General features: G+C 38.1%; 1 protein-coding gene across 4 annotated transcripts in view; it reads right to left on the bottom strand.

The window, feature by feature from the left end:
• Window positions 1-4969: 4969 nt before the first annotated feature.
• AKAP7 (A-kinase anchoring protein 7) overlaps window positions 4970-14743 on the bottom strand; it is a 138451-nt gene continuing 128677 nt past the window's right edge. Inside the window, exons 8-9 of one of the 4 annotated variants that reach the window (XR_013345633.1) lie at window positions 5525-6245; window positions 4970-5464 (exon numbers count right to left, since the gene is read on the bottom strand). Coding sequence is in view for 3 of the 4 variants with exons in the window: in XM_077813044.1 (XP_077669170.1) it covers window positions 7034-7218 (185 nt within the window). In the remaining variant the exon portion in view is untranslated. Of the gene's footprint in view, window positions 6246-6278; window positions 7219-14743 lie in introns of those variants that run through there. The other 3 variants (XM_077813044.1, XM_077813045.1, XM_077813042.1) reach the window with 3 other exon arrangements.

Genomic DNA, 14743 nt, shown 5'->3' with positions numbered 1-14743 from the left:
AAGAACTGTTTTGTCATTCTGTGGAATTTTAGAGAGGCATATAATACAATTCAAATACTAAAACATATAATTTAAATGAACTTGCCCATTATCTTTATTTAGAGCATTTTTCACAAAGCTAAAGCATACCTTACCTTAACTGGCTGCCAATTAATCACATACCTTAATTGGTTGTTTGGTTGGCTCTAGGAGAGTGCATACAGTCCCCCTGCCCTTCATGAACTCTCCTATGGCACTGCTTGGGGAGGAAGATCAGAGACTTCTCTGTCCAGTTACCTGATCTTTTTTGAGAGGTCAGTGACTGCTTGCCTTCTTCATCAGGAGAGTTCACGAGAGACTTGCACCGAGTAACGTTTCAGATACTCACATTGCGGCTAAATCAAAAGGATAGTTCATTAACAATTGTACAAAAAGAGACAGTTAATAAATAGAGGTTTTTAAAAAGTTTGTACAAACACAGTAAAAACCCAGTTTAGAAACAGGAGAAAACAAAGTTTGATAAATTCACTAAGTGCCTTTGTTTACCAGTCCACAGGCTCCCACCAGCCTTCACTGCAGTCTCTGGAATGCTTTCAGTGGGAGATGGGTTGGGCCCACAGAAAGCATATTTCATTGACTCATCCAGTGTTTTCAGATTTAAGGTTAGCTTTTAGATTTACATTGAATTGAATGAATACACTGTTTCACATTGGGGAGAGAATAGAAACTGATTTTAAAAAATGATTTTTAAAATTATTTTTTTCTTTTTAAAAATAAACCTATTTGAAATTGATAACCAAAAAGGACTAAACTTACTATAATCATACTATTAAAATCACTAAAAATTAAATAATATTTAAGCTATTCATCTTTGCAGCTGAAGTTTTAAAGAAAATCAAACCACTGAACTAGTGGAAGACACTTGCTGAGCACCTGGAACCAGAGTTCGTTGAAATGCTAAACTAGTCTCTGAAAGCAGTAGCCTCTTCTGCAGGTGCCCAGAGAATGTTTACTTCATTTTAGTTTATTCACTTTTTAATTTCAATTACTTTTTAATTGAAAAACCAGTTGGGAGTTTAAAAAGTAGTAAAGTCTGTTTTTCTCTTCCAATCTATGAATAAAAATTGAGGTATGAGAGGATGAGATCTACTAGTTCTAAAATCTTGAAGGACACGGTGACCAGCAACAATCACTTCAAATCAGTAACTACAGATATACTTCCTTTGTTTAATAAATCAGTGAGTTTTAAATAAATATGTTTCATTAAACTCTTTTCTTAAGCATCCAACACATTTAAAGTAATTTTTATTTAACTAATAAAAACAATTTTAACGTGCTGGTTTTGTTCATTTATAATTGAATTTCAGTTTCCATCCAAATTTAACTTGACGCAAATGAGAAGAAATAATCTAGTAAATAAGAAATACGGTGTTCATCATTTTCTAACATAAATGTAAAAATTAAGAATCTGGAGAAATGCAAATTAAGCTACATAAGTGCTTAAAAATACATATAAGTATATAGTGCATCATCCAGTTAGCAAAAAGGAGTAGCAAATTTAGAGCAAAGACTATATTTACTTGCAAGTCAATATGTTTTAATGGTTACCAACCTAAGAAATCAGCCTTTCTTTAGGGAAATAGCTGAAAAGTTCAATTACAAAACAAGATTAAAATTCATTATTTAAATCAAGATTTTCTGCTTGCTGACTTGAATCATTAAAATCAATTATTTGAATCGATCCACCCTGTTCAATATAACTGAATTGCACAAAAATGTATTTGGACTAAAAACATGACTTTACAAGCTGTGCTGAATACTGTTGCCTTTGCAATTTCTTTCCTATTTCATTTTTACCAACACCTTCTTTTATGAAAGTTTTGGATACGCCTATAGATCTTGATTAAAATTGCGGTTTTAACAAAATACATAAAACATTGCTAGACTTGCAATAGGCTTAAACAGTATTGAAATGTTACCTGTACCTAGTGTAAGTTGACCCTCCTTTTTCATCCATGTCAGAGACACACATAGCTGCTGAGAACAAAATAAGACCTAGCGAGTATACTTATGTGTAACCAGAGATCCCTGTAAATATAATTGATGAAAATCTAACAGTGAATAACGTTTTGATTAAAGTAATCCTATTGAATTCAGTGAGACCACTTGTTGACTTAAAGTACTACTCTTAGTTAAGGTATGGCCCTAAGTGTCACGTCCCTATTAACAAATGGATTTATATCATTTAGTCAAGAAAGAAAAAGCCATTTGGTTTTCCTTTTACCAGAGGTTGACACACATTCATCCTTGATGTTAATTTCCATTGATGCAATTAACCTCTGGTGTAACCCTATAGATGGGCAAATCAGGCCCTTTATCTAGTTTCCAGTGCAAGTACACTTTCTTCATGTTCAGACTCACTTAGTATCATATGGCTCCAATGTATAAGTACTCAGTTACATCAGCTCTTTCAAATACATTTCCTCCATGGAAGTGTTGCTGTTTTTACACCTCAGAGATTGCATGAATATTAATTGATTTACTGATTTTTCCAGTTATTTTAACAATCCTTAAAACCACCTTTGAGGCACATGTCAACATGTACCTGGAAAAGTCCTAGCTGGCAGTGCCCAGAAGTAACATACTCAATGTGACAAAGTTAGAATGTGTTGGTTAGACATAGAAGCTAAAATTGGACAAACCTGTCCATTGTTTAAATACTCAGTGGGGTGGGAGGAAATAATAACAGAAAATGTGGAAATGGCAGAGTGCTTAATGACTTTTTTGTTTCGGTTTGCACCAAAAAGGTTAGTAGTGATTGGAGGTCTAACATAGTGAATGCTAGTGAAAATGAGGTCAAATCAGAGGCTAAAATATGGAAAGAACAAGTTAAAAATTACTTAGATAAGTTAGATGTCTTCAAGTCACCAGGATCTGATGAAATACATCCTAGAATACTCAAGGAACTGACTGAGGAGATATCTGAGCCATTAGCAATTATATTTGAAAAGTTATGGAAGAAGGGAGAGATCCCAGAGGGCTGGAAAAGGGCAAATATAGTGCCAATTTATAAAAAGGGAAATAAGGACAACCCAGTGAATTACAGACCAGTCAGCTTAACTTCAGAACCCAGAAAAAAAATGGAGCAAATAATTACGCAATCAATTCAACACCCAGAAAATAATAATGAGATAAGTAACAGTCAGCATGGATTTGTCAAGAACAAATCATGTCAAACCAACCAAATAGCTTTCTTTGACAGGGTAACAAGCCTTGTGGATAGTGGGAAGTAGTAAATATGGTATATCTTGACTTTAGTAAGGCTTTTGATACTGTCTCACATGACCTTCTAATAAGGAAATGCGGGAAATACAACCTAGATATAGAGCTGCTATCAGGTGAGTGCATAACTGGTTGAAAACAGTTCCCAGAGAGTAGTTATGAGTGGTTCACAGTCAAACTGAAAAGGCGTATCAAGTGGGGTCCTATAGTTTGTTTAGTCTGAAGAAGAGAAGACTGAGAGGGGGGATAACAGTTTTCAAGTATATAAAAGCTGGTTACAAGGAGGAGGGAGGAAAAAATGTTCTCCTTAGCTGCTGATGATAGGACAAGAAGTAATGGGCTTAAGTTGCAGCAAGGACAGTTTGGAAGTTTTTCCTAATGTCCAACCTAAACTGTCAGAGTAGTTAAGCACTAGAATGAACTGCTGAGGGAGATTGTGGAATCTCTATCATTTGGAGATTTTCAAGAGCAGGTTAGACAAACACTTGTCCCAGACCTACCATGAGTGCAGAGGGCTGGACTAGACGACCTCTTCAGGTCCCTTCCAGTTCTATGATTCTACCCCCATGTTTACCAGGGCAAGCGTCATATCAACAGTATATCATGCCACACGATTCCTTATTCAAATCCTATACAAGGCCACAACAGTATGGCTGCAGAGACTCTTGTGGCTCTAAAGTGGCAGGTTAGCACCACCAGATATGACTTGGATTATAGAAATAGTCGTTTCTAAGTGTTTTGGCAGGAAAGAAAAGTTTGTAATAAATACACAACAACACTAGTCACCATTGCTAATTAGCTGAAAATTATTGGGATTAGACTGTCCAGGAGGATAAAACAGCTAATAAAAATAGTAGTTTTTTTTTTCTTAAACTCAGTTCAGACATAGTATAGCTCCTTTGTTTATGCATCTCATTGCCTGGCTGATTATTCTTGTCTATTTTGCTCTACAGACATAAATTGCTGATGCGGTAACGAATAGCATACTATTGCTAAACCGGCACATGTGCTAATAAGTAAATCTCCATTTTTCCCTTCTGTCTTTAGCTAGCCTAAGGGATAACCAACCATATTCTGGGCCCATAAAGTGGGTATTGCTGTGTGTGTAATTTATGCACCCACTTTTGAAAACTGGGATTTTTATTTTCAATACTGATGGCAAATTAGACCTTTCTTTCCTTTTCTTTCCTTTTGCAAATGAATTGTGGATGGATATATGGGACCAGGGGTGTTGGAACAATTTGTATAGTGAGGGTGCTGAAAGCCATTGAACCAAACTGTAAACCCTGTATATGATAGAAATCACTTCAAGCCTGGGGGTGTAGCAGCACCCTTAGTTCCAGTACCTATGTAGGAGACCCAATCCTGAACTGCTCCCTCTGTCAACACTTGATTTCAATGAGGTTAGGATTTGGGCCCATAGTAAAATTGTACGTCTTTCTAACCCACCTAGTATACAATGTAGCAAAGAAACTTCACAAAGGTTAATCTCCAGGGTTGTTTGGTGTCTTGTCCTTTAAATTTTGACATGGGACATCATATAATGCTGTTAAAAATGTAATGTACTGGTAGGCATTTTCTTCCAATATACTGATTCAGGACTTAATTTATAGGGGTTCAGCATTCAATGTTCTTTCTGCTACAGTTACCTTCAAAGGTACATCTTCATTTTATCTAAGTCCATTTGAGGGGAAAGATGACACAGTGCAAAGAGAAAATGTTTTTATTAGGAAGATGGACTCAAATACATAAGATGCATATTTTTGAATACGCTCTCATTTATCATTTGAGAAAAAAGAACTGATCCATGAGATAAAATACCAATATAATTTCATAGTTGATGAATAAAACCTTAATATTTATACTGCAGTTCTACCAGCACAAATCTGATATTGATCACAGAATGCATGATTAAGTAGACGATTTTACAGTAGTAGGCAATTTTACACAAATGCTTTAAAAAGTGCAAATATTAGGCCCAATCCTGCAGATATATTTTTGTGCACCCAGTACTTCCACTGAACTCAGTAGATGTATTGAATGCACAAGGAACACAGGTTCAGACCCCTTTCCACATAGCAGAGGACAAAGAGATGGAGGAAATAACAGAAATAAAAACAAGAAGCATCTTGTTTCCACAGAAGTGACAAGGCAAATATTCTGAACAACGATTATTTGTACAATAAATAATAAGGGTGAAATCCTGGCTCCACTGAAGTTGATGGGAATTTTGCCACTGACCTCAGTGGAGCCAGGATTTTACCTTGAGAGATTAAAACGTTCTTGCTTGCATGTAAACAATAGCAGAAACAACATTTCAGCATGTGTACATGTGTATTCATGTGCTGATTAACAAACAAACAAGACACAGTGCCAACCCAAAATACCAGCATATACAGAAAAGACTAATCACTAAAAATGCCTTCTTCAGCTATACATTTTAAAAATCACTTGAGAGTATGTGTTCTAGAATGGCCACAGTGTTTGATCAGAACCTTTAGAACTTAGTGTTTCTGTGGCAGAATCATGCCATAGACCTGCATCCTTAACTTTTTCCTTCCTTCCTTCCTTCCTTCCATCCAAAAATTAATCTAGAGAGCTACTGTAACTCATCAGTAAACAGTCTGTTCTTTTCTCTGCATGTATTTTAAAACAAAATCACACACTATATTGGCTTTCATTTATATTGGCTATATAAAAAAAACAGAGATGGAAAATTTGCAAAAACAATATTTTTCATCATAAAACAACCGTATGAGATTTTACACCATAGCTATTTACAATCACATAGCTGGAGAGTTGGAGTCAACATGACTTTCCCAGTGACTACTGCTGTTTATGTCTGTCTTCAAACAGTTCCTTGTTCATTTTCATCCGGGTCTCTGGATTTGATAAGAGCTCCTTTATCTTGTTCAGTTTGGATAACAGGGCCAGCGATTCTCTGTGGAAGGCTTTCTTTATTAAGTCTGATTCACGGCTCTTTCCTAGAGGAAAAGAATGATACAATACATTTTGCATATAACTAATGTCATTTCTAAATATTAAAGTATGGCATTAATGTATCAAAACAGGCATGTGTTTTCTTTAAGTAGTTAGAATTTCACCCGTGTTTATTGTATATAAAAAGGTAGTGTTTTGTCAAAAAATATAATTGATGTGAACAAACTTTACTGAAAAGTGAAGAACACTTCTTAGTGTCACATTCAAGAGAAACTCCCATGATATTCCCTGCTGTGTAACAGTATCTGTGATAAACATCTGTACTGGTAACTTTTTTAGCTTAGCATTGACTGCTCTCAGCTTTGCGGCACAATGTGGAGTTCTCTGCTGCAGATCAAGTGAGCAGTTATGCAGCTCTGCCAAACACTGTAGCTCGCATTGTTTTCATTTATGGCAGGGCCTTGTTCCATGGCCATTCATTTCAGTGCAAGAGGCTGTCCCGTTCCTCTTTGAAAGCTATGAAGAGATTCTCTGTAGTTAAGAGCCTGTGAAAGTTCGATCTTTTTATTTCAAAATCTTGTCTCTTTTTCCCCAATCATCTTTCCCAGCATTAAGTAGTTTTTCAGCAATCCAAACGCTTTTCAGGAAACTGTTAGTTAGTGCCCCTCGATTCAGAACACACTTCTGATAAGAACGCTCACAAAGCATAATGCAAGTCAGCCAGCACAACTTAGCAGATCTGAACAGGGAGCCGGGACATGTTTTGATGGTTATTCTTAGTGGATTTGTGCTTCCTTGGCATTCTCACAGCACTCACTTTCTGTTATCACTATCATTTTTCATTCTTATTGCCACTAGCTGATTCCTCAGTTTTCACTGGGCTTCCATCAGTCTGTCTGTTTTTGTTTTGCGTTTCTTCTAGATACTGCTGTACAGCCTTGAGGACTGCGTTCTCCACCAGCCTTTTGCTGAGGCTCACCAATTCCGCATCATCTGGCTCTGCCCCATTCTTTTCACCTACATACCATAACAGACAAGAGAAGGAACTAATTGCCATGGAAAGATAGCACATCATGATACAGTGCCTGAAACATAAGTCTATATATTAGGTTATCAGCTGGATTTTAACCTGTTTTATTCTTGTATTTGTAGAAATACTTACTCACTTTACAAGACTTGGGCCATATATGATGCATGAAGTCACACACAAATCTACCAAACTGCAAATATTCAATTTCTCATCTAAAATTGTAATATACTTTGTAAACTAATAAATATAAAAGCACCTCAGTCAGAAAGCTGGAAGTGATATTAGCTGCTTAAATCTTTTTCCTTAGCAAGCACATTTTAAATTCAAATATTTAAAACAGTACCCGTCACAATTAATTTGCAATTTACTAATGCTCTGGAATCTAGTTACACTGTATTTGTGTTATCCTTTTGTTTTAAAAATGCATAGCCTCCCAGATGTTTGTAGTTAATCCCAAGAGTTCCTCATTGGAAAAAGGAGGCCTGTGGCTAAAAAAACCAACAACAACCCTATTACAGCTAGTCAGAGAACTTGAACTTAAATGCAAAAAAACTGAAAAAATATTTTGTACTTTTTCCCTGATTTCTGACAATCTCTAATCCCTGCTAATGTAAATTCAGTAGTCTGTTCATGAATATCTGCCTATAAAAGTAAGAGAGACAAGGTGGGTCCCGTCATGGGCAGGGCAGCTGGGGGTGGGTGGTTAGGAGGTTATAGATCGTCATAATAAGCCATCACAAAGCGATTACTCGACATCTGACTTATCTGTGCTCGTCCTCAAAAGGACACCTGCACAACACTTTCAAAAGAGGTGCCTTGGAACTTAAATTCATAATTTTGCTATACACTAAAAATCATGGACTGAATAGAGACACTGGATTTATGGATTATTGTAACAACTCCCCTCCCCCAGCTGCTCCCCCCTTCCTTTTGCCCCTATCACTGGAGGGGTTTTAACAGGCCACTTCACCTTGAATGGTCCCTTAAAATATACATTAATTACTTATGCTACACAATCTGTTCCACCTTTTATATAGCTGTTATACTTTGAGGACTGGTCTATACTGCAGAGTTAGGTCAACGTAAGGCAGGTAACTCTGTATGTGTCTATACTATAATGGTGCTCCTGCCAATGTAAGTAGGCTCACTACATTGACTTAATAAGTCCACCTCTGTGAGAGCCATAGCATTTAGGCTGATGTAGTTAGGGCGACGCAGAGTCCATGTAGACACTAGATTACTTACATCTCCTGTTGCTGTCAACCCCACGTGGGGCTTACAGCTGGAGCCCTGGGGTAGGGGCTCCACTTGTGAGCCCCATGCAGGGCAGGCGGGGCTCCAGCTATCAGTGCCCCACAATGCCCCACACAGTTAAGTCAATGGAAGCCCTCCTGGTGAGGACCCACACTGCTGACAGGAGCATAGCATGGACAGGAAACACTGCTTTAATTACTACAGTGGCTGTATGTTGACTTAAGTCGACTTAATTTTGTAGTGTAGATGTGCCTATGAGTAAATTTCCCAAACCTGAAGAAGAGTTCTGTGTAAGCTCAAAAGCTTGTCTCTCTCGCCAACAGAAGTTGGTTCACTTCAAGGTATTACCTCACCCACCCTGCCTCTCTAATATTCTGCGACCGACACAGCTACAACAACATTGCCTATGAAAGTAAGAAGCTAGTCATAGGACAGGAAAAACAATAACAAAAAAACCATGGCTACAACAATGCTGCATACAGCTAGGGAAGACAGACCTGCATATTGTGACTGCTGTTTGACTTTATCCACTACTTGGCTTTTAGAGCGTGACTTTCACTGACCACTTAATTTGCACCCACAAATTTGCACATTTTGTTTTTGCTCGGTAAATGTGATGCTGTGTGCATATATGTTTAGGGGCTATGTTTTTTAATGACCCTTTATGGAGTGAACATTCTGTACCATGTAGATTCTAGTTAGTGACACACATCTGCTGAGATAGATATTACTGTGGTTTTTCAGCATAAAAACTTTGTTTTACTATTCAAAACCTAAAATTGTTAGTTTCCTTTACCTGTAAATTTACTTAAGTGTAACAGCAGATATGGAGTGACTGCAGACATAAAAGAATAGTATTCTACCCTGCGGTAGTAAAATCTTGATGAAAATACAAGATAGTAGAAATGCAGTTTGTTTCATTAAAATCATTATTTTAATGCATGCACAGAGTACAAGGAAACAGAACAGGTAATTGCACTTTTCAGAGGAAGTTTCCATGATAGCTGTTGGGTAACATTATTGCTGGATTCAAGAGCTATGGTTTTGATCCTAAGAAGTGCTGAGAACCTGCAACTCTCAGTGAAGTCAGTGGGAAGTGTAGGTGCTCAGCAGTTCTGAAGAGGTGGCCCTACATCACTATTAATATGCAGAAAATGATTGATCAGGCATGGAAGCCATTAGATGCCATTAGAAGGAAATCATTAAACCTATTAAGAAATGTCATTTTTACTACAGCATATGATTTTATACGAATAGACAGAATTCCCTTGTCACAAGTATTTCCTGCGTTATTTCATAAATTCACGTGTATATGTATAAAAACACATCTTACTGTATACAAATAACTTCACAAATATATTTTAAGAAGTTTCATCAAATATGAAAAAGAAAAATAAGACTACACTTATGACTTTCTTTTAACGTATAGTTTATATATGTAGAGTTCTACTTTTCTCTATCTCTGACATATTCACTACTTACTAACATCCTAGCACCTACCTCCCACGTGCATTTTTTACCACTGGGAAGATCTACATGGAACCTGAGTTTGTGTAGATCTCTCTGCATGTGAACAGCACAAGTGAATTCAGTGTAAATTTGCCTTGAACCAGTGCTATGGACTGGAGAATGGGGAGGGGCTTCTAGGTACACAGAACTCAAACACATGGAGCTGTATTCATCAGTGTTGTGAATTTTTACATCCCTACAGTCCCTAACTTACACCAGTGTGGGTGCCTGGAAGATGTTACAAGTTAATTAGTCATGCAGGTATGTCTTCCTTTAGTCTAATTGCTACTCCAGAACCCGTTCTTCCATGACATCAGCAAGAAATGGCCAAATAGAGGAAAGACTGAAGGGGAGTTGGGTGTTATTAATGTATTTAAGTATAAAATGTGCATGTTTTGACTACATCCCTTTTCTCCCATCCCATACATATTGCGTGTCTAATTCTTATATTTGTAAGCACTCTGGGGCTGGACAGTCATCTTTTTTGAGTGGATAGTGCCTAGTACAATGTGGGCACTACCAGAATACAAATAAATAAACCCTCGTGATAGGTGCAGCAGCAGGATGGTGTAGACTGCAAATGGGGCTCTAAGAAATGCAAAGAAAGGGGTTATGTCTTTGTGACCTGAATGTTAGCTTGTGTAACAGCATGTCACATGCTTGTATTTCAGTCAGTACCTATTGCCTATGCTCTGCCATGCCAATGCTAACTCGTTGCATGACCTATTATGGTGGAGTGTGCTGTTGCCTCACTGGCATACCGCTAAATGCATATTTTGAGAAAACCATTTCTACTCTTTTCTCCCACATCATGTTCAAAATCAATACTAAATACATGAATAAATAAACGCTTCATTTTGCTCATCCCAGAAGTCTCCAATTTTCCAAAAGATTATACGAAATTGATATGTTGTGTGAGTTTCTCAGTTTATTGATGCTGAGCAGAGCTCTTATTAATGCTTGAACTTTCTGCCTGCGAGAGCCAAAGCAACTGTTCTAAGATGCCCATAACATTTTTAAATGAAATTTAGACTCCTCCAGCGTGTTGCTATTTCTGTACTTAACCAAAATCCCCAAAGCAGGGTCCAAGTTTGGATCAGAGTTCACTTCTTGTACCTCTCTTTAATGGGCCATATCTAAACGCTAATTCAGGACTCGCTTAAATTAGAAGGAGGGTAGATCTGAATCTGGATTTTGAAATGCCATGCATGGAATTGTTCAGATTTGGAGGTTTGGTGTCTCCTGTTCCAGAGACAAAGAGGGACATAGAATTCAGACCTGAGGACTTAATTTGGATCCAGCTCCAGTGTAGATAACCAATCCATTTATGTGTACGTGCTGGGGATATTGTATTATTGTCAGACCTGCCAGTACAGCTATCCTACAAAAAGCGGGCTTTGTAATTTCTTACAACATCTAAAATAAGCAATAAGAAGCTCCAGGAAGACCACTGAAGTGCCAGAATCTCATGATATAGGTATGCTGTTTCTGGCCTTGCTTTCAACAACCGGAGAATCTCTGATTATGGCCCAATGATGCCCACCCTGGGGAAAACAAACTGATTTGTGGGGTTATAAATGGGAAAATAAAAAATCAGTTGGAAGGCCTGTGTTATGACAGGGAAGTTTTATAGTGAACACCCAAGGGAGTGCTGTGCTGCTAAAACATAGCCATGTCTCACCATTAGCTAATCAATTACCTAATACTGTTTTACAAATTGTTTATTTAAAAACATAAAACCCCACAGTCACTCAGGCAAGCTTTTAAAACTCTTAAGAAATTCCTATGAAACACTGGATGATGATTTAATTTTTTGGCTTGTCTTTGCCTTGTTGCTGACTTCCCAGCTATTGAGGCATAAACATAAAGGTGTCTGTTTTAGTGCGAGCCTCTCTCTTCTGCCTGATTTAATCAATGATCTACAGTACACTCTGAGACATCACAATGACTCAAGATAGGCCCCATCCTGAAAAAAGCAAATAAAGCCAGCATAAAAAGGCATTGCTTGTATACAACATGGTATGGGGCCAATAATCATCAGCCCCAATAAGTACTGCTGCCTCCAAACTACTGTTGGATATACTGGGGGACAAGAGAAGCCAAATGTTGGCCAATGTTTGCCATTTAGGCAGGGTTATGGCCATCCAGATTAATTATGTTCACAGACCCAATGACCGTGTCCTCTTTGTGAGTGACTGTCTCCCAGTACAGTCTCAGTAGAGACCTACCTGCTGCAGATGTCATATCTACAACATGCAGGTAAATGTGGAATCCCCTTGTCTAGCTGCTCTATTACTTTGTCCCCAAAGTGCCGCAGAAATGCAGTTTCAGCTACATTAGACTTTATATGACTACAGAATATAGGACCTGATCCAACATCCACTGAAGTCTATGGGCATCTTCCCATTTCCGGCAGTGAGTGTTGGATTAGCCCCACAGACCTGCAAATACAATTGTAACATTCTATAGACTGACTACGCCGTGGCTGAATGAATTAGTGAGGCTGAGGAAGTGATAATGAAGAGCCACCATACATGTACATACATTTGCGCGCATACACACCTGGTAATCAGCAACTAAATACAGACAGCTCTGCATTAAATGTTTCCTTGTTAATTAGGGGGATGTAGAGCAAAACCTGTCTTGAGCGGTCACTTAATGAACTGACCAAAACTGATTTGCTTAGCAGTGACAGTTTGCTGTGAAGGATGGAGCAGAATTACACTATTATGATAGTTATGTATTAGTTTCTAGTTGTGCTAACAATGTGCTAGGCAATGGAAGAAAGGAAACCATGATCCCTCTCCTAAAGATTTTGCAATCTAAAAGCATTTGGTATAAATTAGGTTGTTCTCTTCAGACAGGAGATTCCCAGTCCTGTACAAATTTCACTGTGCCTATAAATAGCCAAGTGTAATCTGTTCTGCTAAATCACTCCCCCAGTCAGGGCAGGGGTATATGAGTCCTTAGATTTGGGAAAAGAGGACAATTGTGGGATTCTCTTGATATATCTGGGTCTCTGTTAAATATCCTGTCTCATTTCCTGTTAAATGAGATCTGTCTACGAGTCAAGAGAGTTCTCCATTAAATGTGGCTTGAAATGGCACTCGTTGCCTAAAGTGGAGCTGAACACAAGGAAGCAATGCAATAAAAATCCTGCCGAGAGGAAACAATCACCATGGTATGGGCTAAAGGATGGCACAAGACCATAGAGGCCAGTGACTCTCTCCCTATACTCAGGCACAGCAATCCCAGGAACAGTCTCATATCTGCTTAAGCTTGTGTAGTGTGCATAACGGAGAATGGAACCCTAAACAAATGGACCCAGTAGCCTGGCTCCATGCCCCACTTCCTCACTCAGAGACAAAAGTGGAGAGTCCCCCCAGCTTGGCAGTGGTGGGAGTGGAAAGTGAACTCCCTTCTCTTCCAGCAGCCAGGAGGAGAGTGAGAGTGAAGCACCTGCCTTCCACTGATTCTGTCATCCAAGGGAGACCAATCCTTTCATGATTTCATAGGGGCATGTGGCTCAGCATAAGGTCTTAGTTTCGCACAGGCTAGGCTATTGGCTAATTTCAGGCAGGAATGATTGTGTTGTAGTTAAGGCACTAGACTGAGACGCAGGAGATATGGATTCAGTTCCCAGCTCTGCCACAGGCTTCATATATGACCCTGGGCAAGTCACTTACTCTGGCTTTACTCCTGTTCTCCTTTTGTAAATGGGGGATAACTATACTCCCTTTCTCTCCCACCCTCTCTCTGTCTTGTCTATTTATACTTTAAGTTCTCTGGGGTAGGAATTCTTCTTGCTGGTCAGTGCAACAAGGCTTGCAATCCTACCACTGTATGAGCGACTCAGGTTTAGCCTGACTAAATTGGCAACCCTAACGAGAGTTAAAGCTTCATTGTTCTGAATCACTGCTTCTCTTGAACTCAGAATCTGACTTCTCCAGATGTATCCATATCAAGTATGCTTTCACACTCTTTCCCCAGCGTGTCCAATTTTGAATATATTTGTAAAATATGGGGAGAGAGCCAAATTTTAATTGTCAGGCGTTTTCATATAATTATTCTAGTTACAGAAGATCTGAACTGTGAAATACAGCTATAGGCTGCTTGGACTTTCAAGGGAAGATAAAAATCAGTACCTCCTCAAAATCAGTTTATAGAAAGAAATATAATTGCTACACAAGAGCATGCCCACAAAAGACTGCAAAAAGGCAAATTAATTATGAAAAATAAAAACAAAAAAATCATAGTCTGCCAAGTGTTTTCAGTATATTACATGTCTTTGATTAAACTAAATTAGCCCCTGTGCCTAATGGAACATAAACATCATAACTGAGTTCAACAGAACATAATGTAAAGAGAGAGCATTTTATGAAATCTCTGGAAAGGAAAAATAAAATGTGACCACTTCTTTCTAAAACTAATTTTAATGCAACACTGTCCTTTGCAGCAGCCACAGTCTACAATGAAAGAAGAAGAAACTCGAGGGCAACATAGATTTGTTCTTGTTTTTCATGTATTTCTAGCATGAAACAGTGCCCACAGCATCAGTTCATGAATAGGTATTTAATAAATAAAATTATTATTATTAGTTTCCAGGAGAGGATAGATTTATTTTTAGAAATCAGGATTCTATGTTTGAATCAGTGGTCCTTACTACTCACATTATTCCTAGCTCAATCAAATAATCCTCAAACCATTTCTCATCCAAACATAATCAAGATTCTTTTCTCTATAAATTAC

Source organism: Eretmochelys imbricata, chromosome 3 (genome assembly GCF_965152235.1).
Source record: "Eretmochelys imbricata isolate rEreImb1 chromosome 3, rEreImb1.hap1, whole genome shotgun sequence".
Classification (NCBI taxonomy): domain Eukaryota; kingdom Metazoa; phylum Chordata; order Testudines; family Cheloniidae; genus Eretmochelys; species Eretmochelys imbricata.
This window is presented reverse-complemented; position numbering and strand designations above follow the sequence as displayed.